This window comes from Microtus oregoni, unplaced genomic scaffold (assembly GCF_018167655.1).
Source record: "Microtus oregoni isolate MIOR12 unplaced genomic scaffold, Mior012 000043F_ref0000047, whole genome shotgun sequence".
NCBI lineage: Eukaryota > Metazoa > Chordata > Mammalia > Rodentia > Cricetidae > Microtus > Microtus oregoni.
In genome coordinates this window covers 11,588,208-11,613,414 of record NW_024543210.1, presented here as the reverse complement: position 1 = coordinate 11,613,414, position 25,207 = coordinate 11,588,208, and the positions used below count along the sequence as shown (strand labels likewise).

Below are 25,207 nucleotides of genomic sequence, written 5' to 3'. Positions count from 1 at the left end.
TCAGGACAAACACTCTTTGCTAAAGGAAAACTTTTATACAACATTGAACTCCTCCAAAATCTTCTGGAAGCCCAACAGGTTTCCTCTTACAAGATTTCACTGCAGAACAACATCATGTCTATCACAGATTTGTTACAAACAACTCAGCTCCTGGTGGAGTTTATTTTTTAACCTCACAATGTTGGCCTTGAAGATAAATGATTTTGACTTGTCCATGTTAAATAACCCTGCTCCCTAGTTTATTCCTTGTTAATGCCGACATAGAGCACAGTTTTTCTGCCCTTCACAGAAGATAATAGACGCATTTTTTTGAGGGGGTTTCTAAGACAGGGTTTCTCTGTAGCGTTGGAGCCTATCTTGGAACTGGGTCTGTAGAGCAGTCTGGCCTCAAACTCACAGCTGCCTCTGTCTCCTGAGAGCTGGGGTTAAAGCCATGCACCACCATTGCCTGGCTATAGATGCGTATTTTTATTAATTACAATGTATAATCTACTATTTATGGAAAGAGAGGGGGCATAGGTAGAAAATGATTACTCATCAAGAAAGCAGCCAAGAGTAAAATGTGTTTCAATGGAATTTGGTAAAATTGTCATTTTGCTAAAGAAACTATAAAAAAGAATGGAAAGAATGGATCTCTTTATAGGTCAGCCCAGGCCTAGATATGTAACTCTGTGCCTAAGAGCCTTTGCTACCCTTCCAGAGGACCGAATTTGGTATTCAGAACTGTTCAAGGAGGCATCTTGTTTTGTTCCCGGTTGCTCAGCCCCAAAATAAACACACAGATACTGTATTAATTAAACCACTGCTTGGTCATTTAGCTCTAGCTTCTTATTTGCTAACTCTTACATCTTAATTTAACCCATCTTCATTAATCTGTGCATCACCACGAGGTTGTGACCTACCAGCAAAATTTCAGCATGTCTGTCTCTGCCTTCTTTCTCCCAGCATTCAGTTTAGTTCCCCCCACACTGCCCGCCTAGCTCTGTTCCCCTATAGCTCTGCTATAGGCCCAAAGCAGTTTCTTTATTAACCAATGATAGTCACAGCATACAGAGGGGAATCTCACATCACAGAACCCACATATCGACTCAACCATCTATAACTATAGCTCCAGAATATCCAATACACATTTATTACCTCTAAAAGCAGTAAGTACACATATGTGGCACATATATGTAAACTGTGCTGGTTGGGTTTTTGTCAACTTGACACATCTGGGAAGAATAATGTCATTTGAGGAGTTGCTTACATCAGACTGGCTTGGAACCTGATCTCTGAGGCATTTTCTTTGTTCCTGGTTAATGTGGGCAGTCACAGCAAGAAGCTCTCTTAGATGTCCTCTGCTTTATTACCTGCCTCCAAGTTCCCGACAATGTCCTTTCCCTAACTTTCCTTCCTGATGGACTATAAACTATAATCTGAAATAAGCTGTTTCCTCCCCAAGTTACTTATGGTCAGCACTAGAACGTGAACTAGCACACAAGCAAAGCTCTCACACACATATGGTGAGAATAAATATAATATATATTAGCTACGAGATCAGTCTGTACACCTGGCCAAGGCAACAGGTGGACAGCAAGGTGTTATAACATCCTCTGTCTGAGACATGCACACAAAGTAGTGAGGATTCCATGAGAGGGAGATGCCAACATGTTCTCTGAACCTGGGGTCTGGATTCTGCAAATGTACAAAGTAGAAGTTATGAGCAGTCTGCTAGACATAACCAAAAAAAGCAGCCGTTTCAAAATTTCACTAACATCATAGTTTTGTAGAAATTAGCTTAGTTCCCTTCAGTGAAAGTTGAAATTGTTATGATGGAAAAACTGTAGGAATTCTTATACTCAGGACAAATTTGAAGAACTCTTATTCAACAACTTTATTTTTTTCCCTCTACAAATACATGCATCCTCTCTGGAAAAGAGTAATCAGTAGTTCTTAGTATGTGTCAGGCACTGCTGTGAATGTCTCATCTTCACAACTGTTTGTCCTCAGTTACTTAGGAGGAAAGCAAGGAACACAGAGAGTAAATAACTACCCAAACTATGTGGGGGTAATAAAAACAGATTTTCACTGAGGCAATTGATTCAGGATCTGTCCTTTTAGCCACACTATTTCCCTGTCTCTTTCATTCTTGGTGAGAACCCAAAATTCAAACACTGGGAGGAAAACGTGACAGAAAATGTTTGTTGAAGGCAGTACTTGATAGATATAACCCAAAACAGACTGCAGTATCTACGAGTTCAACACACACAGATGCATGCACTCAGGCAAGCAAGCATGCAGGCATGCACACACACATGCATGCAATACTTGATCTCTTAATCAACAGAGGAGACTCCAACAGCTGTTTTGAAGCAAGTATTCATCTCTGTTTCACCCATTGAAAAGTCTCAAAACTGTGCAGTTTGGGATGAAGGAATTAGATGTCAGAAATCTAGGCAAACATTATCTTAAGGGACAATCTGTAAGTCCTATAAGTTCATGAAATGGAATAGACCAGCAGAGACCAGAACTGGGAGGCTCTAGGCACAGAGCGTGAGACTCAGAGAAGCAGTGCTCAAAGAAGATGCCCCTATTAGACCCTTTCTCAGTAAAACTCCAAGTAAAAACCCAGTTATGACCGGATCTGCTGAGTTCACGATGATGTCACCATAGATAACCCAGCTCTAAAATCTGCACCTCCAAACTTATCACATACACCCACAGCCTCCTACAAAGGGCACCGGAACCTCAAACTTGGTCTTAATTATCAGACTTTCTTTTCCTCCACTGCAAAAATACTTTTTCTCTTTTGCATAGATAGATATTCAAAGATATCCCAAGAGCATAGAGGTATATTACTCCAGTCAGTAAGTAAAGCCATATCATTTTGATATTAATGGGAAACAAGTTTGCTATTTGAATTGTGTTATAATTGAAGCATAAGCATTCAACGTACAATATTTCCTTTTCTCTAGTTTCAGCCTCCTGATTTGGGATTTGATACTGCACTAGCTCCACAGTACCTTTCTCCCAATGAAATGCTTTTCTTCGCACATGTACCTCTGAACACATCTGCCAGCAGTATAGACAGAATGAAGTTCAAAAACATCCACCTTGGGAAACTGATAAAATTTGGGTAATTGATGACTTGCTCAGACTTACTTAGAATACATGCTGATTTTCAGATTCAAAATTTTAAACTAATTTTTAAAGGAATTTTTGTTTTAATAAGACGGATTCTCACTACGCATTCTTTGCTGGCCTAAAACTTTGTATGTTGACCAGGCTGGCTTGAGCCTCTTGAGATCTCCCTGCCTCTGCCTCTTCCCAGATATCTTTGACTTTTGATTATCTATGTGACTCTTAGATTTAGCTTGTCAGGTTTCCTTCAGGGATAAAAAAATTCTCTTAATAGAAGGTATATCTTGAGGCAACCAAATTCTGCTTTATGTCTGCAATTACTTTGTGGGTGGAATTTATCCTTCTCAAGTGCCTTTAATAATTATTTTTCTTTTGTTTTGAAATATTTATTCTCTCTCTCTCTCTCTCTCTCTCTCTCTCTCTCGCTGTGTGTGTGTGTGTGTGTGTGTGTGTGTGTGCGCGCGCATGCCACATGTGGGATCAGAGGACAACCTACATGAATTCACCTATTGAGTCATCTTGCTGGTGGCTAGTTCTACTTAATACCTTAGACATTTAGGAACAAGACACATCCTTGTATTCTTTAGTGGACCAAGAATTGTGTTATAGTTTCCTCTTCTGTAAAGTGTATTAGCCTGTGCACTACAGAGAATTGTCTTTGTTTTCTTACATAATTGCTTACAGCTTTCTCTTCCTAGGGAAGAGGGGCAAGGGGACGAGGAAGGTAGAGCTTGAGAGGGAGAATCCTCAGGTAGCACTGTGAAGCCTGTGTGCATGTTTCTGATACCCAATCTCAAGTGGATTAGGGTTTTGCTTTCCATGAAACAAAGTTCAGAGAGTCAGGTGATACAATAAGCCTGCTTCTTCTTGTTCTCTGATTCTTTCTAGGTTACCTGCACTGCCAGTGTCTCTAGTCATTGTTTTGCCTGAATCTTTGTCATGAGCCTTCAAAGGAAAGCCTTCCTTAATTGTAAAGTCCCTTTGCCCAAGTGCCCCAGCTTTTCCAGACTCACATACTTACACAGATTTGGCCTTTAGCACTTGTAACAGTTTGGGCTGATGCTCACTTTCTTGTGCTATGGTCAGCACTGTTTCCTTTCCCCGTGCTTTTCTTCCATGGTGTAAATGATCCTGGTGTTTAATGTTTCCTTCAAGCTGCTCATCCTGCTGTATTTCGGTTAGTTCTGGCTTAGTTCAATTTCTACTGCTACTAAAGAGCACTTGAAACTGGGTGATTTCTAGAGAATGGGGGATTATCTGGACTTTTGACTCCAGCCACTAGAATCTCCAAGTTAAGACTTCTAACTGTGGTCAGGGCAATGGCCTTACTTGATGGTGGAAGGTAGAGGAAAGGACAACTGCATGTTTGAGAAACAGAGAAGACTGATATCTCTTCATAATTATTCCATTTCAAAGACAGGGCTCTACTCTCATGATGCAAACACCTCCCTATTAGTCAGTGTTCTCTAGAGGAACAGCACTAGAGTGTGTGTGTGTGTGTGTGTGTGTGTGTGTGTCCATAATGTGATCTTTCTACAGTTTTTAACACTTAATTTTTTTCTTGTTAAGAGTTTTGTGATTTGGTGGCTGGAGAAATGGATCAGTGATTAAGGAACTTGCTGCCCAAGTATGAGGGTCTGAGGTCAGATCTCCAGCACTCATGTAAAAAACCAGGCATGCTATGGTATGCCTGAGATCCCAGCTCTGGATGGCAGAGGCAGGAGAATTCCAGAGGTTCACTGACCAATCAGTCTAGTCCTTTAGTAATCTCTACTTTCACTGAGAGACCCTTTCCCTGCAAAGAAAGGCAGAGGGGGTTGCAGAGATGGCTCAGTCATTAAGAGCTCCCACTGCTCTTGCAGAAGGGCCCTAGTTTAGTTACTAGTTCCATGTCATACAACAGTCATAATTGCCAAAGATTTGGATATTTCAGTTTTTAATTTTTTTAAAATCTATTTATTTATTATGTATACAGTATTTTCGGTATTCTGTTTGCATGTATGTCTGCAGACCAGAAGAGGGCACCAGATCTTATTACAGATGGTTGTGAGCCACCATGTGGTTTCTGGGAACTGAACTCAGGACTTTTGGAAGGGCAGGCAGTGCTCTTAACCACTGAGCCATCTCTCCAGCCGGGTTTTTAATGTTTTAAAACATATGTTGAGATACTCCTCCCAGTTTTCCCCTTTATTTTGATAAATATCATGAGTTATAGTGTGGATTTAACAATGTTGTCTTGGTCACACTTATGGATTTAGTTCGCTAACACTTTAATTTTAACATATGTGTTCAAAATGAAATTACAGTTTTTCACATATATTTTTGCCCTTGAAATATTTTATTGTCTGTTAACAAGATTATAAAACCTCATAAATATTGTTTTCTAGAAAAATCTTAGGATAGAAATTTTCTGTGCTTTGAAGGTTTGCTTTTGGAAATTGATTGAAATTTATTCTATGTTCTGGGAATAAAGCTACTTATACCGTCAATTATTGTGAATATATTTGAGGGTAGGAACATTTTTTTTACCTCTTCCCTTTTAGGGATATTTCATACATAGGTTTAAGAATTAAACAGACATAAACTGAAACAAAACACATAATTTTACTTGGTACAAAATTCATATAGCATGGAAATCCTCATAAGAAAATGAAGAGCCAGAGTGGCAGTTCAAGTTTAATACTCTTCTTTTTCTCAGAAGTTATTTCTGTTCCCTTCAGATTGTGCAATGACCGAGCATTGTTTCTATCAAGTCTTAGGGACAGAGAGAGGCCTCAAGAGTCTCACAGGCTCCTCATCACGTTCATGAGGAAATGTTCGTGGCTCTACTTTTCTAAGAATCTCTTGTGAATAATCACAGTTGCTGTTATTTCAAGATGATGACCATTTTGCACGCAGAGGACAGAAAGTCCCACAATACTCAACACATTCCTCTGTCTTTTACGTCTGTCCTCTCGATTTCTCTCCCCTCCAATGTTCCCTGAGCCTTAGAGAGGTGATACAGCTTGGGTGTTTATTATTGCACTTAGGGATGACCTTTGGTCCACTATTGTACAGCGTAGCCATTTATTATCAGCACTTTGATCAGTTATAGGTTGGTGTGCTGGCTGCATCACTGGCTCCCATTTCACTAGCTTCCTTATACAACCCAAACCCACCTGCCCAAGGAATGGTGCTGCCTCCAGTGAGCTGAGCCCTCCTACATCAATTAACATCAAGGGAACCCACCACAGAAATGCCCTGTCTGATCTAGTCAGATTACCCAATGGAGCTTTTCCTCTCAGATGACTCCAGGCTGCGCCAATTTAGTCATGGAAACTCCCTAGCCCAGGAGGCTGGAGAGATATCTGAGTGGAGGAGAGCACTTGCTCTTCAGAGGAACCATATTTTGTTCCCAGCACCTCCTTTTGTGGAACACAATTTGTGTCCCCAATTACAAGGGATCCGGTGCCTTCTGACCTGTGCCAATACTAAGCACACATGCAGACAAAACCCTCATGCACATAAACTACGAGAATACACTCTGATGATGTAACGACCACTTAACATTACTTTACCTCTTACTATTACTTTAAGGACCAAATTCTCAGTATATGAACCTTAAAGGACAAAGGACAGACATTTTAATGAATAGACACAAACATACAATTAAATAAGGAAAACCAATTAGATCTCGTATATACTATGAAGAAAGGAAATCTAAGACACGGGATGTGAGAAGGATTGAGTGCTGAGAACTAAGTGCCAAGGTATACAACTATCGCTCACATGCAGACGGCCTAGTTTAGTACCATGGCAGCTCCATAGCTTTTGTTCTAGAGTTCACGAGTTCCTACAAGCTTAGTTCAGCTGTCTCTGCAGATTTCCCATTATCATCTTGACCTCCTTTGCTCATGTATCCCCTCTTCCTTCTCTTCTACTGGATTCCTGGATCTCAGCCTTACCCTTTGGGAGGTGTAGGTGGGGGTGGGCTGGGGTGAAGTTGATGGGGGCAGGAGGAGGTGTGGAGGGGAGAACTGTGATTGGAATGTAAAATGAAATTTTAAAAAATAAATAAAAATAAAAACAAACAAACAAAAACCCCTAAGTGTCAAGAAAAGAGCTTAGAAAGAAATTCCAATGAGACTAGAGTGGGGACTGTTTAACAAGCAGGAAGAAGGCCACTGTATGCAAGCATGGAGAGGTGGCATAGCACAGGTCAGTGAGAAGGTAAAGGCCGGATTGTGTGGGCAGTGTCCTGCCTCGTTTGTATGTCAGCTTGACACAAGCTTGAGTCATCAGAGAGGAAGGAATCTCAGTTGAGGAAATGTCTCCATGAGAACCAGTTGTAAAGCATTTTCTCAGAGATTAATGGGGAGGTCCCAGTCCTCTGTGGCCTGTGCCATACCTGGGCTGGTGGTACTGTGTTCTTTAAGAAAGCAGGCTGAGAAATCTAGGGGAAGCAAGCCAGTATATAATAGTCTTAGAGTACTGTAGATGGAAATCTCTGCTCTGCCCCTGTTTTGCAGTCATTCAGTCCCAAAGAAACACACAGAGGCCTATATTAATTATAAACTGTTTCATCTGTTAACTCAGGCTTATTATTGACTAGCTCTTACAACTTAAATTAAGCCATAATTTTTGTCTATGCTTAGCCATGTGACTTGGTACCTCTTCTCAGTGAGGCATTCTCATTTTGCTTCCTCTGCATCTGGCTGGTTCCCCTCTGCCTTCCAGAAGTATCTTAGTTTAGTTACCCCACCTATTCTTTCTGTCTGGCTGCTGGTCAATCAGCATTTTATTAAACCAATAAGAGTTACAAACCTTTACAGTGTAAAAAGCATTATCCCACAGCACTTCCCCTTTTTACTTTTCAAATAAGACTCTGACTCTAATCTCCTTTGTTTAGCTTTTTTAAAAGACTATTATCCATAACAACTTTTAGCCAACACACTAAGCAAAGATAATCATCCATAATCCATGTTTTGGGAATGTGGGTGTAGTTTTTTAGGCTACATTCTGCTGATTGGAGGCACTGATAATTTTAGGGGGACTCAAAGAAAGTTTAGGATTATGGTCACATCCTGACTGGAGTATTCTATGAGGCTTGATCTTCTTAGCCAGCAGTCTTGAAACTGTTCTGAATGTAGAACTCAGAAGATATTGCAACAAAGATAGATGCCCTAAAATGTTGGATAATCAGGACCATGGCTCCTATCAGAAATTTGTCAGGGAGTCTTCCTCATTCAAACCGTATTTTTCTGTTTTTTTATTGAAAAAAAAATTTCCGCCTCCTCCCCAAATTTCCTGAGAAAGCGCCACACTGATTTCCAAAGTGGTTGCACAAGTTTGCATTCCCACCAGCAATGGATTAGTGTACCCCTTCCTCCACAACCTCTCCAGCAAAGGCTATCATTGGTGTTTTTGATTTTAGCCATTCTGACAGGTATAAGATGGTATCTCAAAGTTGTTTTGATTTGCATTTCCCTGATCGCTAAGGAGGTTGAGCACGACCTTAAATGTCTTTTGGCCATTTGAACTTCTTCTGTTGAGAATTCTCTGTTCAGTTCAGTGCCCCATTTTTTAATTGGGTTAATTAGCATTTTAAAGTCTAGTTTCTTGAGTTCTTTATATATTTTGGAGATCAGACCTTTGTCTGTTGCGGGGTTGGTGAAGATCTTCTCCCAGTCAGTAGGTTGCCTTTTTGTCTTGGTGACAGTGTCCTTTGCTTTACAGAAGCTTCTCAGTTTTAGTAGGTCCCATTTATTCAATGTTGCCCTTAATGTCTGTGCTGCTGGGGTTATACATAGGAAGTGATCTCCTGTGCCCATCTGTTGTAGGGTACTTCCCACTTTCTCTTCTATCAGGTTCAGTGTGTTTGGACTGATATAGGAAATAGACTCATCAGTTAAAGAAAACATTAAATCTAACAAAAGCTTAATCCAAAATATCCAGAAAATGTGGGACATCATGAAAAGGCCAAATCTAAGAGTAATAGGATGGAAGAAGGAGAAGAAGTTCAATTCAAAAGCACAGAAAATATATTTAACAAAACGATAGGAGGAAACTTTTCCAACCTAAAGAAAGATATGCCTATCAAGATACAAGAAGCTTACAGAACAACAAATAGACTGGATCCAAATAAAAAGTCCCCTTGCCACATAATAAACAAAACACTAAACATACAGAGTAAATAAAGAATATTAAGAGCTGTAAAGGAAAAAGGCAAAATAGCATATAAAGGTAGACCTATCAGAATTACACCTGACTTCTCATTGGAGACAATAAAAGCCAGAAGGTCACTGTCAAGTGTTATACAGACATTAAGAGACCACGGATGCCATCCCAGACTACTATAGCCAGCAAAACTGTCAATCACCATAGAAGGACAAAACAAGATATTCCATGACAAATCTAGATTTTACCAATATCTAACCACAAACTCAGGTCTACACAAGATACTAGAAGGAAAACTCCAACCCAAGGAAGTTGGCTATACCAACAAAAACACAGACAATTGATGGTCTCATAGCAGCAAATCCCAAAGAAGAAAAAAAACGCACAAATTAACATCACCAGCAATAAAAACTAAATTAACAAGAGATAGCAATCACTGGTCATTAAATATCCCGTAATATAAATGGACTCAACTCACCTATAAAAAGGCATAGACTAACAGATTAGATATGAAAACAGAATCCATCCTTCTACATACAAGAAATACATCTCTACCTCAATGACAGACTTCATCTCAGAGTAAAGGGTTAGGAAAAAATATAGCAATCAAATGGTCCTAAGAAACAAGTGGGTATAGCTATCCTAATATCTAACAAAATAGACTTCAAGATAAAAATCAGTGAAAAGAGACAAAGAAAGTCATTTCATATTAGTCACCAGAAAAATTTATCAAGAGGAAATTTCAATACTGAACATCTATGCCCTGAATACAAGGGCATCCTCATATGTAAAAGAAACACTTCTAAAGCTTAAATCATACATTAAATCTCACACACTTAATAGTGGGAGACTTCAACACTCCCCTCTCACCACTGAACAGATCAATCAGACAAAAAATGAACAGAGAAATAAGAGAACTAGTAGATGTTATGAGTCAAATGGACTTAACAGACATCTATAGAACATTCCATCCAAATGAAAAAGAATATAACTTCTTCTCAGTACTTCATGTAACCTTCTCAAAAATTGACCACATACTCTGTAACAAAACAAACCTCAACAGATACAAAAAAATTGGAATAACCTGATGTACCTTATCAGATCACCATGGTTTAAAACTAGAAGTCAACAGCAATACTAATTACAGAAAACCCACAAACACATGGAAATTAAACAATGCTCACCTGACTCATCAATGGGTCAAAGAAGAAATAAAGGGAGAAATTAAAGACTTCCTAAAATTCAATGAAAATGACCACACAACATTCCTAAATTTATGGGACACACTGAAAGCAGTGTTAAGAGGCAAGTTCAAAGCACTAAATATCTACATAAAGAAGCTGGAAAAATCCCACACTAGTGAATTAACACTACATTTGAAAACTTTCAAACAAAAAGAAGCAAACTCATTCAAGAGAACTAGATGGCAGGAAATAAATTGAGGGCTGAAATCAACAAAATAGAAAGAAAAGAATACAAAGAATCAATGAGACAAAGAGTTGGTTCTTCAAGAAAATCAACAAAATAGACAAACCTTTATCTAAACTAAACAAAAGGCAGAGAGAGAATATCCAAATTAACAAAATCAGAAATGAAGATGGGGACATAACAACAGGCAGGGAGGAAATACAGAGGATCATCAGGTCATATTTCAAAAACCTGTACTCCACAAAATTGGAAAACTTAAAGGAAATGGACAATTTTCTGAATACATATCACTTACCAAAATTAAATCAAGACCAGATAAGCAAATTAAATAGACCTATAACTGCTGAAGAAATAGAAACAGTCATCAAAAGTCTCCCAATGAAAAAAAGCCCAGGACCAGAGGGTTTCAGCTCAGAATTCTACAAGACTTTCAGAGAAGAACTAATATCAACAATCCTCAATTTATATCACACAATAGAAACAGAAGGAACATTGCCAAACTCTTTCTATGAAGCTACAATTACCCTGGTACCCAAACCACAGAAAGACATTACTAAGAAAGAGAATTACAGACCAATCTCACTCATGAACATTGATGCAAAAGTACTAAAAAAAAAATGCTGGCAAATCGAATTCAAGAACACATCAGAACCATCATCCAACATGATCAAGTAGGCTTCATCCCAGAGATGCAGGGATGGTTCAACATAAAAAAAAGTCTGTCAATGTAATCCACCATATAAACAAACTGAAAAAATAAAAACCAGATGATCATCTCATTAGTTGCCTAAAAAGCTTTTGACAAAATACATCATCTCTTCATGATAAAGGCCATGGAGAGAGCAGGGATACAAGGAACATACCTAAACATAATAAAAAGCAATATACAGAAAGCCAACAGCCAATATCAAACTAAATGGAGAGAAACTCTCAGTGATTCCACTGAAATCAGGAACAAGACAAGACTGTCCATTCTCTTCATATCTATTCAAAAGAGTTCTTGAGTTCCTAGCTAGAACAATAAGCCAACAAAAGGAGATCAAGGGGATACAAATCAGAAAAGAAGAAGTCAAACTCTCACTATTTGCTGATAATATGATAGTTTACATAAGTGACCCCAAAAATTCTACAAAGGAACTTCTATAATTCATAAACACTTTCAGTAATGTAGCAGGATACAAGATTATCTAAAAAACATAAGTAGCCCTTCTTTACACAGATGATAAATGGGCTGAGAAAGTAAGCAGAGAAACATCACCCTTCACAATAGCCACAAATAGCATAAAATGTCTCGGAGAAGCACTAACCAAAAAGAGGAAGTCCTGTATGACAAAAACTTTAAACCTTTGAAGATCGAAATTGAAGAAGATACCAGAAAGTGGAAAGATCTCCCATGCTCTCCTTGAGTAGGTAGACTTAGCATAGTAAAAATGGCAATCTTACCAAAAACAATCTACAGATTCAATGCAATACCCATCAAAATACAAGAAAAATTCTTCACAGACCTTGTAAGAATGGTACTCAACTTCATATGGAAAAGTAAAAAACCCAGGATAGACAAAACATTCCTGTACAATAAAAGAACTTCTGGAGGCATCACAATCCCTGACTTCGAACTCTACTACAGAGCTACAATACTGAAAACAGTCTGTTTTTGGCATGAAAGCAAATAAGATGACCAATGGATATTAATCTACACACCTTAGAACACCTGATTTTTGACAAAGAAGCAAACAATATCAAATGGGAAAAAAAAGCATATTTAACAAATTGTGCTGGCCAACTGGATATCAACATCAGAAGAATGAAAATAGACCCATATCTATCACCATGCACAAATCTCAAGTCCAAATGGATTAAAGACCTCAACATAATCAACCATACTGAACCTCATAGAAGAGAAAGTGTGAAGTACACTTGAATGCATTGGAACAGGAGACCACTTTCTAAAGATAACCCCAGCAGCACAGACATAGAGAAACAATAAATGTGAGACCTCCTGAAATGGAAAAGCTTCTGTAAAGCAAAGGACATGGTCAACAAGTCAAAAACACAGCCAATTGGGAAGAGATCTTCACCAATCCCACATCAGACAGAGGTCTGATTTCCAAAATATACAAAGAACTCAAGAGATTGACATCAAAAGAACAAACAATCCATTAAAAAATGGGGTACAGAGCTAAGCAGAGAACTCTGAACAGAGGAATCTAAAATGACTAAAAGACACTTAAGGAAATGCTCAACATCCTTAGTTATCAGAGAAATACAAATTGAAACAACTCTGAGATTCCATCTTACACCTGAGAGTGGCCAAGATAAAAAACACTGAGGACACCTTATGCTGGAGACGTTGTGAGGTAAAGGGAACATTCCTGCATTGCTGGTGGGAAAGAAAGCTGGTACAGGCCCTTTGGATGTCAGTGTGGTGATTTCTCAGAAAACTAGGAAACAACCTACCTCAAGACCCAGTAATACCACTTTGGGTATATAGCCAAAGGATGCTCAATCGTGCCACAAAGACATGTGCTCAACTATGTTCATAGCAGCATTGTTTGTCATAGCCAGAACCTGTAAAGAACCTAAATGCCCTTCGACCAAAGAATGGATAAGGAAAATATGATACATTTACACAATGGAGTACTACACAGCAGAGAAAAATAACCTCTTGAAATTTGCAGACAAATGGATGGAGCTAGAAAACATCATATTGAGTGAGGTAACCAAGACACAGAAAGACAATTATCATATATACTCACTCATAAGTGGTTTTTAAACATAAAACAAAGAAAACCAGGCCACAAATCACAATCCCAGAGAGCCTAGACAACAATGAGAACCCTAAGAGAGACATACATAGATCTAATTACATAGGAAGTAGTAAAAGACAAGATTTCCTGAGGAAAATGAGAAGGGGGACCATTGGAGATGGTTGGAGGGGAGGCAATAGTCAGGGAGGGGAGCAGAGAAAAGTGTATAGCTCAAAAAAAATAAAAAAGTAAAAAAAAGTAAGATATTCATAAATCAGACTACAGGGTAAGGTCAGTTTGGGCACCCTCTCCTCTATTACTTAGGGTCTTAGCTGGGGTAATTCTTGTAGATTCCTGGGAATTCTCTAGTGTCAGGTTTCTTCCTAACTCCATAATGGCTCCTCAATCAAGATATCTCTTTTCTTGCTCTCATCTAGTCATTCCTCCATCCCTTCCCTCAACTTCTTCTCCTCATTCCCATCTTCCTTCCTTTTCCCCTTCTGCTCTCCCTTCTCCCCCACCCCTATGCTCCCAATTTTGTCAGGTGACCTTGACTATTTTCTTTTCCAGGTAGATCTGTATATGTTTTTCTTAGGTTTCACCTTGTTACTTAGCTTCTCTAGGCTCATGGACTCTAGGCTTGTTATCCTTTGCTTTACAGCTAGTATCCACTTACGAGTGAGTACATACCATGTTCATCTTTCTGAGTCTGGGTTACCTCACCCCGGATGTTTTTTCTCTTTTCATCCATTTGCATGCAAATTTCAAAATGCCTTTTTTTAAAAACCACTAAGTAGTACTCCATTGTGTAAATGTACCACATTTTTTAATCCATTTTTTTGTTTGAGGGGCATCTAGGTTGCTTCCTGATTCTGGCTATTACAAGTAATGCTTCTATTAATATAGTTGAACACATGTCCTTGTGGTATGATCATCCTTTGGGTATATGCCCTAGAGTGTATTGCTGAGTCCTGAAGTAGGCTGATTTCTAATTTTCTGAGAAACCACCATACTGATAGGAAGCCTCTCTTAAAGGAGACACACCTCTGCTTCTCACCAGCAAACAGAGCCTGCTAGAAAAAAAGACAGTTACCAAGAAGTCATGCTTTACTCTGTTATTGTCTGTCAAGAATCCCAAATTCTTGTAAAACATTTGGGCACCATTTCTAGATGGAAGTTTCTGTACTGCTCTGTCCCGAAGCCATTCAGTCCCAAAGAAAGGCACAGAGGCTTGTATTAATTGTAAACTATCCAGTCTATTAGCTCAGGCTTATTATTAACTAGCTCTTACAACTTCAATTCACCCATAATCCTTGTCTATGTTTAACCATGTGGCTTGCTACCTTTCCCAGTGAGGCATTTTCATCTTGCTTCCTCTGCACATGGTTGGGACTATGCCCCTGCCTTCCTTCTTTCCAGAATTCTTTTAGTCTAGTTGTCCCACCTATACTTCCTGCCTGGCTAACTGACCAATCAGTGATTTTAAACCAATATGAGTGATGATACTTTATAGTGTTCAGGAACATTATCCCAGGGCAGTGTACTAAAATTCCTCTGTGTCTCATCTAGTAACCCTTGCCTCCACAGCTCCTGGCAACCTTATTGTTGCTGTTATTGTTGCCACCTTCATTTTGCCTTTTCTAGAATGCCACGCATTTGAAGTTACACAGTCTTTTCAAATTAATTTGCTTCTTCTTCTCTAAGCATTCCTATAAGATTCCTATTAGGAGAGATAGCTCAGTGGTTAAGAGTATTGCCTGCTCTTCCAAAGGTCCTGAGTTCAATTCCCAGCAACCACATGGTGGCTCACAACCATCTGTAATGAGGTCTGGTGCCCTCTTCTGGCCTGCAGACATACACACAGACAGAATATTGTATGTATAATAAATAAATAAAAATATTTTTTTAAAAAAGATTCCTATTATCCTGATAAAACAAGACATAAACAGTTAATACATCACTGGGCATGCTAACATAGGAGGGGGAAATTTCATAGGGTCCCCCACCAGTAAACAAAGAACTAGAGGCAGCTGAGGAGTGCTGGGAGTGGGAAAAAGTAGTCTTCCTCAGGCATTAACCTTTAATTGGTTAGCCAATATCAGGTTGTCAGCCTTGAAATTATGTTCACACCAAATGGACTAAACTTAAGCAGAGTATATATATGTATGTATATATGCACACTATATATACAATTAGAGGAAAAGAGGTAATAAATTTGAAAGGAAGCAGGATAAGGGAGGAGCTGATATTGGAGGAGTTAGAGGGAGAAAAAAAAAGTGGGAAGTGATTTAATTATATTTTAATTTCAAAAAATTGAAAAGATACCCATTATCTTCTAATGACTTGATAATTATTTAGTGATAAATAGTATTCTACTGACTGTTTGAAACACAGTTTATATAAGCATTCATCCATTGTTTTAAATTATTTTTATTGTTTTATGTGTGGGTGTTTGGTCAACACATATATCTATCTGTGCACTATGTGTATGCAGTGCCCATGGCCAGAAGGGGACGTTGGGTTTTTAGGCATTGGAGTTACAGATGGTTGTGAGCTGTCATGTGGGTGTTGGGAATCAAGGTATGTCTTTTGGAAGAATAGTCAGTGTTCTTAAATGCCAAGCATCTCCCCAGCTCCAACCTAGTCATCAACTGAAAGACTTTCCTGCTGCTCCCAATGAACACAATGCTAGTAGTATCTACACACAGGTTTTGGTGTAGACACATCTTTTCAGTTCACTTAGATAAAAATCAGGAATATTGTTTTCCTTATATCTTTTTATTTTATTTATTTAATTTTTTTTAATAAAAAATTTCCACCTCCTCCCCTCTTCCCACTTCCCTCCCCCTCCCTCTCCAGTCCGAAGAGCAGTCAGGGTTCCCTGCCCTGTGTGAAGTCCAAGGTCCTCTCCCCTCCATCCAGGTCTAGGAAGGTGGGCATTCAAACAGACTAGGCTCCCACAGAGCCAGTACATGCAGTAGGATCAAAATCCAGTGCCATTGTCCTTGGCTTCTCAGTCAGCCCTCATTGTCAGCCACATTCAGAGAGTCCGGTTTGATCACATGCTCATTCCCATTAGATCAGCCCTTCCGTCTCAGTGGGTGGACCAACCCCTCGTGGTCCTGACTTCCTTGCTCATGTTCTCTCTCCTTCTGCTCCTCATTTGGACCTTGGAAGCTCAGTTCAGTGCTCCAATGTGGGTCTCTGTCTCTTTCTCCATCTATCGCTAGACGAAGGTTCTATGGTATTATGCAAGATATTCATCAGTGTGGCTATAGGATAGGGCCTTTTCAGGCAACCTCTCCTCAGCTGCCCAAGGAACAAGCTGGGAACATCTCCTTGGAAACCTGGGAACCCCTCTAGAGTCACTTCTCTTGCCAACCCTAAAATGGCTCCCTTAATTAAGATATATACTTCCCTACTCCCATGACGGCTGGGATGGAGGAAGGGTGAAAATCAGGAATATTGTATATGGTAAGATTATGTTTGAGGTGAAAAAGAACTGCCTAACTCCCCATGCCTTTTTACATTCCCCCTAGCAATTAATTAAAATGTCTTTCATATATTCTTACCAACATTTGACAGTGTTAGTCTTAGGGTTTTGTTATTTTAATTTTTTAATTTTCAGTTCCCTGATGATGTGTGCCATGTTGCTTTTTCTGGGCTTACTTGTCACCCCCTCCCCCCCGCCGTGTGTGTGTGTGTGTGTGTGTGTGTGTGTGTGTGTGTGTGTGTGTGTCTGAACCCATCTCCCCAGTGCTGGGATTGTAAAACCTCTCTACCTTTGTTTCTTCTTTATTCTCTTCTTGCTCCCACTCTCTCATTTTATGGCTCTCTTTAGTCTGGACTATGGCTAACTGGGGGTTCAGTAACCAATCAGCACCCAGGATATGCAAAAAATATCTACCAGTGCAATGAGAACTAAACTTCTCTATCTAAAGGGAAATAAAGAAATACACCCTTTCTAATGGTAACTTTCTCTTTACTTCATCTTGAAAAAAATCTTTCTGAGAATTTCTTTGTCCCACATATCTCCACACAGCCATACTCTTTACACACACACACACACACACACACACACATTTACACATCTTTTACATGGTTATACATCTTTCTTTTTCATACATGTCTCTTCTACATTTCTTTTTTTTCAGCTTCATCTTCCTTTCCTCCCCACAGCTATAATCTTCATACATTCTTCACGTAGTATCATACTTTCACGTTTCTTCTTGCATGTCCTTCTCAGCACTCACACCCTCATTCTCATTCTGCACAGCCCCTTTTCCTGCCATTCCCTACAGAGTTTGACAGAATTTCTTACTCTACACTGCTATGCCTTTCCTCACAGCCAAACTCTGGACAATTACATGTTACATTTTCAGGGCTTGACCCATTCTTGTAATACAAGATAAATCATGTCGTTTCTCTTAGGCTAAAGATGGCACATTGACCAGCCAGTGAGTCACTCTTGGCTCTACACATAGCTCTCTGCTGGTGAGAGTTCCCAGATAGTAAACAATTGGCTGAACCTTGAGCCTGAGCCTGAGCCTGTGACTATGTGCAAAAATGTAATGTCTGCTAAAGTTGCTGCTGTCCTGACCTTGAATCAGTAAAACACCTGGGAAAATGACCTCGTGTATTTGTCTCTAGGACAACCAGATATTCATCTTCAGGGGCAACAAGACTGCTTTGAGTTTGTTCTGGAGTCCAAAATTAGCTGTCTCTGTAAAAGGCTGTCTTTGTGGCTGAGAATTATATGTCAGTCTGAGCAATGTAAAATATCCTAGTATTATTTCTATCATCAAAATTATACAGTTAAGTGGAAATCATCTTCCTGACCATCACAGCTATATGTGTGCCCAATAAGTGTAAAACACACCACCAAAGGGAAGAAAGAACCCTACAGCTGTTCTTATTAGGAAGATATAGTAGTGACACCTGAGAAAGTTGTGGACAGAAACAACCAGTCATTTACAGCTAGTAAGCCCACAGCGTTGCTAAGTGGGGTTTACCAACAGGAATTATATGTCTGATGTGAGAACTTATTAAATACTAGTTGTCACTGCTGTGCACTCCCAAAGCCCCTTACAACCAGAAGCTCTTTGCACTGGACCCTTCCAGATGCCTCTGATTATTCTGTCCCTCTTATCGAGAGCAAACATCCACCGTACCTAGGAGCAGTCATGACCTTATTTTTCATTTTTTTCATTTAAATGTGAAGTGTTAAATTGCTTTTTAGGAAACTTGTCTTAATTTACAAGCATAGGTGTAGCCAATGTGCATCTATTTCCATTTAAGTATCATCTCTGCTGAACTGTGACATTTAAAAATGCTCATAGGCTGGGGTGTGGATCAGAGGTAAAACATTTGTCTAACATGCATGGAGTTCTAGGTTTGATTCCCAGCACTAAAAAGATGATATATAGATGATAAATAGATCGATGATAGATAAATTGATGATAGATAGATAGATATATGTTAGATGATAGATAATCTCTGCCTATTTTAAGTGTGAAAATTTATGTTGTATATGTCATTTTGTTAGCAACTAAAATCTTTGAACAACTATTTGTCAAGTAGTAATTTGGTAGTTGGTATATTACTATTTTCAATCCTAATATGGGTATGTTTTATTTGTAGATTGTATGTTAATATGCCTGCTTATTTAAACCACTGGGATATCCATTTTTTGTTTATTGGTTTGTTTTTAGTAAAAATGGACTTGGAATCATCAGAAAATTATTAGAACATACCGAAGGTCCTTTCGGATTCCAGACCTCGGTTCTCACAGAAATGGTTGAGCCTTTTGGAATAGAATCGGATCAGGAGAGTCAATGCGTATCTGCTTCTCTTTCCATTTCACATTTTAAAAACCATTTTTATCGCATTACTATTACAACACAAGGTAAGACACGATTTACTTTGTAGCTTTGAAGCCTGTCCTGGAACTAGCTTTTGTAGGCCAGGCTGTCCTCAAACTCACAGAGATCCACCTGCCTCTGCCTCCAAGTGCTGGGATTAAAGGCGTGCACCACCAACGACCAGCTAGAATGAGTTACAACACAAGGTAAGTATAAAAATACAATCTGTTTCTGATGGCTACAAAACATTGCATTTGGGAAGACTTCATGTTCCTTTATAATATGTTTTAGTGTGTGTGTGTGATTGGAGATTGAACCTAAAGCCTTGTATATACTAGGGAAGTAGGCTACCATTACAGGAACTATCCTTACTCTCCAATTCTAGTCCAACTGTCAACTAACCAAAATTTTCAGATACTCAGGTTGCAGGATGTTTATAACATAATAATCACTTATATATTATTATTAGTAGTATTTATTATCCATCACAGTGAGACTTATTTTGTTATAAACAGTGGCTAGAAGAAGTAAGAGAAAATAGGATTTTTTTAAGAGGCCAGGAATGATGATGTAACATCTCTAATCCGAGCATTTAGGAGGTAGAGGCTGGCAGATCATTGTGAGTTTCTGGCCAGTCTGATAGAGATATCAAGTTCCAAGCTAGCCAAAGGGGCGTAGTGAGAATTAGTGTCAATTCTTTTCAAAGAATTTGACATTTTTGCCTTACCTAATAAAAATGAATTTGAACGAGGTGGTGGTGGCACACGCCTTTAATCTTAGCACTTGGGAGGCAGAGGCAGGCGGATCTCTGTGAATTCAAACCCAGCCTGGTCTACAAGAGCTAGTTTCAGGACAGGCTCCAAAGCTACAGAGAAACCTGTCTCAAAAAACCGAAAAACAAACAAACAAAACAAAAAAAGAAAAGAAAAAAGTAAAAGAAGAGATTTTGAATCTATTATGATAAAAGACATTTTTATTTCTAATTATTATAAGATGTTAATAAGGTTTGGGGCTAGATAGATATATACTACTTTTCTAGGATACCCAAATTCAGTTCCTATCACCAAACTCAGTCACTTAGAACAGCCTGGAACTCCAACTCCAGGGAATTCATTGCCTCTGCTCTCTGAGGACACCTATATTCATACAAACACACATAACTACACATAATTAAAACCTTTTTAATTTAGTGAAAAATTTAGGTTTTACTTTGAGTTACTGGTAAGCCATTACAGGGTTTTGCTAGAAAAATCACTGGTCTCATTTGAGTTTAAGAAGATCTCTTTGTCTTTGTGACTAGACAGCTGATATAGACAGGCCACAGGGGAAAGCAGAGAAGCCAGATGAGGGCAAGTCATCAGGTGGGAGGTCATGTCAAACTTTATGTTCCTATTACTTCTCCAGTTGTCAAACCTGCACCTTGTCAAACCAAGCATGCACAAGGCTCTGGGTTCAATCTCCAGCACACAGAGAGGTAAAAACAGAGGAAGAAGTACTGTAGTAAACCCGAATACCACCAGGTGGTTCATTTGGGATTCTGAGACAGGAGAATCATGAATTCAAGGTGACCCTCAACTACAGAGCAAGAACCTGTATTGTTTTTCCTTTTTATTGAAAAAAATCATAAAATATATTTTGATCAAGTTTCTCCTCCCCCTAATTCTTCCTCCCCAGCATTTTATTCTTCCAACTTTATGTTACCTCCATAAACCAACAACCAATGCACAATGTTCTCCCACACAAAACAGAAACCAAAATACACAAACAAAAGATGAATAAAACAAAAAATATCCAAACAAAGCAAAATAAGACAAAAAGTCTACAAAAATACCATTGAGTTTGCTCTGTGTTAGCGAACTATTCCTGGGCATGAGACCTACCCTGCCTGAGCAGACTCTGTGTGTATCATGTTCCCATATCTACTGTGAGAAGGGCCTCTGATGAGGGCTGAGTGAAGCACTGATACATAGGTACAGAGAAAGTCATTAAAATCATTTTATTGCTGTGCTCCTTTATCTGAATAATAGCATTTGGTTTCCCCTAGGCCCACAGCATATGTAGTCTCAGGTTCTTCAGCATCTTAGCAGTGTCGGGGTGAGGTCTATCTCACAGAATGGGCCTTAAGCCCAGTAAGAAATCCAGTTTTAATTCATGATAGATAGGATGCATTGTGTTACTTCATTTTTCTTGTATCTCTTGAGACTTGCTTTGTATCCAAGTCCAAGGTCAAGTTTGGCAAAAGTTCCATGCAATGCTGAGGAGAAAGTATATTCTTGGTGTTTGGGTGAAATTCTCTGTAGATTTCTGTTAAGTTCATTAATTTATGATATTTATCTCCAGAATTTTTCTGTTTAGTTTTGTCTGGATGACATGTCTATTGGTGAGAGTGGGGTATTGATGTCACCACTATCACTGTGTGGTGTCAGTATGTGATTCTAACTGTTGTAGTGTTTCTTTAATTAATTGGGTACCATTGTGTTTCCTGCATAATTGTTTAGAATTGCCATATCATCTCGGTGTATTTTTTTCCTTTAGTGAGTATGTAGTGTCCTTCATTATCTCTTCTGATTAGTTTCAGTTTGAAGAATATTTTATATGATAATACACCTGCCTGCTACCCTTTTCCATTCTTTTTGTTTGAGTTGATGCCTATTCTTGATAGTGAGATGTGTTTCTTGTATGCATCATAAAAAAATGGCTTCTACTTTCAAGTCAAATCTGTTAGTCTGTGTCTTTTTATTAAGGAATTGAGAATATTAGTGTTGGCAATAAGGAATCGGCTGTGGGGGACCGGCGCGGTGAGAGACGCATGCGGCAGGGACGGGCGCGCAATAACGAGAGCAGATAGCCCGACTACAATTAAATCATAGAGGTAGGCCTTTTGTTGGCGAGGTCACTGGCAAACGGGGAGCGTGGTCCTGATCCTGAAGATCCTTTGGAGGGGTGAGAGGGTTCTTGGCCTGCGGCAGGAACCAGGAAACAGAGCGAGGGCATTAGGTAAGCGGAACCCTTGGCCAGCAGGGAAACCTGATCCGGTTTTAAAAGACCCATTAGATAGGATCAATAGGAAGTGATGAGCAGGCGCCAAGACAAGAATTCACCTAATAATCTGAAAAACAACATGAAAACACCAGAACCCAATGATCTTACAACAGAAGTATTTGAACACCCTAACACAGAAGTGGAAAAAATTGACTTTATGAAAGCAATAGAGTCCCTTAAACAACATGTGAAAAATGCCCTTATAGAAATGGATGAGAAGTATAACAAAAAGTTTGAAGAAATGAGTAAATACGTGCATGATACCCTGGGAAACCAAGAAAAAACGATCAAACAGGTAATGGAAACAGTTCAAGAATTAAAAACTGAAATGAGGGCAAGGAAGAAAACACAAACTGAGGACTAGCTGGTTATGGAAAATCTAGGTCAATGAGCAGAGTCTACAGAAACAAGCATAATCAATAGAATACAAGAGATAGAAGAAAGAATCTCAGATTCTGAGGACACCATAGAAAAATAAATGCAATGATCAAGGAAAACTGCAAAGCCAACAAATTCTCAACACAAAACATTGAGGAAATATGGGACACAATAAAAAGACCAAACCTAAGAATAATAGGAATAGAAGAAGGAGAAGAGAAACAGCTCAAGGACCCAGAAAATATTTTGAACAAAATTATGGAAGAAAACTTTCCCAACTTAAAGAAAGATATTCATTTAAATATTCAAGAAGCATACAGAACACCAAACAGACTGGATCAAAGAAAAACATCTCCTCGCCATATAATTATCAAAACACAAAATATACAGGTTAAAGAAAGAATATTAAGAGCTGCAAAGGAAAAAGGGCAAGTTACTTATAAAAATAAACCGATCAGACTTACACCTGACTTCTCTATGGAAACAATGAAAGCCAGAAGGTCCTGGATAGAAGTACTGCAGAAGCTAAGAGACCATGGATGCAAACCCAAACTACTATACCCAGCCAAGCTATCATTCACTATCAATGGAGAAAACAAGACATTCCAGGATAAGAACAAATTTAAACAATACGTAGCTACGAATCCAGCCCTACAGAAAGTAATAGAAGGAAAATCGCAACCCAAGGAATCCAACATTGCCAACACTGCCTACAATAACTGAGGCATCTAGCAACTCTTCACCAGCACAACTCAAAGAAGGGAACACACAAATTCTAATTCCAAAAACAATAAGAATATCCAGAGAAAACAACCACTGGTCATTAATATCACTTAATATTAATGGTCTCAATTCACCTATAAAAAGGCACAGGCTAAGAGATTGGATACGAAAACAGGATCCAACAGTCTGCTGTTTGCAAGAAACACATCTCAACCACAAAGACAGGCATCTACTCAGAGTAAAGGGTTGGGAAAAGGTGTTTCAAGCAAATGGTCCTAAGAAAAAAGCAGGTGTGGCCATACTAATTTCTAACAAAACTGACTTCAAACTAAAATCAATCAGAAGAGATCAAGATGGACACTTTATACTCATAACAGGAACAATTCATCAGGATGACGTCTCAATCCTGAATATCTACGCCCCTAATATAAAAGCACCCACTTATGTAAAAGAAACATTACTAGAACTCAAGGTAGCCATCAAACCACACACACTAGTAGTAGGAGACTTCAACACACCTCTCTCTCCAAAGGACAGGTCAATCAGACAGAAACCTATTAGAGAATTAAGAGAATTATTGGAGGTAATGAAGCAAATGGACTTAACAGACATCTATAGAACATTCCACCCAAATAGGAAAGAATATACCTTCTTCTCTGCAGCTCATGGAACCTTCTCGAAAATTGACCACATACTTGCAAACAAAGGAAACCTCCACAGATACAAAAAAATATCAGTGTCCACCTGTGTCTTCTCAGATCACCACAGATTAAAGTTAGAAGGGAAGAACAATACTACCCACAGAAAAATGACAAACTCATGGAAACTGACCAGTCAACTACTGAACCACACCTGGGTCAAGGAAGAAATCAAGAAAGAAATTAAAGTCTTCCTTGAATTTAATGAAAATAAAGAGACAACATACTCAATCCTATGGGACACGATGAAAGCAGTGCTAAGAGGAAAGTTCATAGCACTAAGTGCCCACTTAAAGAAAATGGAGAATGCATACACTGGGGACTTAACAACACACCTGAAAGCTCTAGAAAAAAAAGAAGCAGACGCGCCCAGGAGAAGTAGAAGACTGGAAATAATCAAACTGAGGGCGGAAATCAACAAAATAGAAACACAGAAAACAATACAAAGAATCAATGAAACAAAAAGCTGGTTCTTGGAGAAAATCAACAAGTTTGACAAACCCCTATCCAAACTAATTAAACGACAGAGAGAACACGCAAATAAATAAGATCAGAAATGAAAGGGGGACATAACCACAGACACAGAGGAAATTCAGAGAATCATTAGATCTTACTACAAAAGCCTGTATGCCACAAAACTAGAAAATGCAAAAGAAATGGACATTTTTTTTAGATAAGTACCACATACTAAAGCTAAACCAAGACCAGGTGAACGATCTAAATAGACTTGTTAGTCGCAAAGAACTAGAAACCGTTATCAAAAATCTCTCTTCCAAAATAAGCCTAGCACCAGACGGTTTCAATGCAGAATTCTACCAGAACTTCCAAGAAGAACTAATACCAATACTCCTTAATATATTTCACAATATAGAAACAGAAGAGGCATTGCCAAATTCCTTTTATGAAGCTACAGTTACCCTGATACCAAAACCACACAAAGACCCAACCAAGAAAGAGTATTACAGGCCAATCTCACTCATGAACATCGACGCAAAAATTCTCAATAAAATACTCGCAAATCGAATCCAAGAACACATTAGAAAAATTATCC

General features: G+C 38.8%; 1 protein-coding gene across 1 annotated transcript in view; it reads left to right on the top strand.

Annotated features, from left to right (window-relative positions):
• The window catches only part of Catsperb (cation channel sperm associated auxiliary subunit beta), a 228,535-nt gene that overhangs the window by 144,168 nt on the left and 59,160 nt on the right, over positions 1-25,207 (top strand). Inside the window, 2 exon segments of the mRNA XM_041633087.1 lie at positions 2,964-3,118; positions 19,166-19,359. Coding sequence (XP_041489021.1) covers positions 2,964-3,118; positions 19,166-19,359 — 349 coding nt within the window.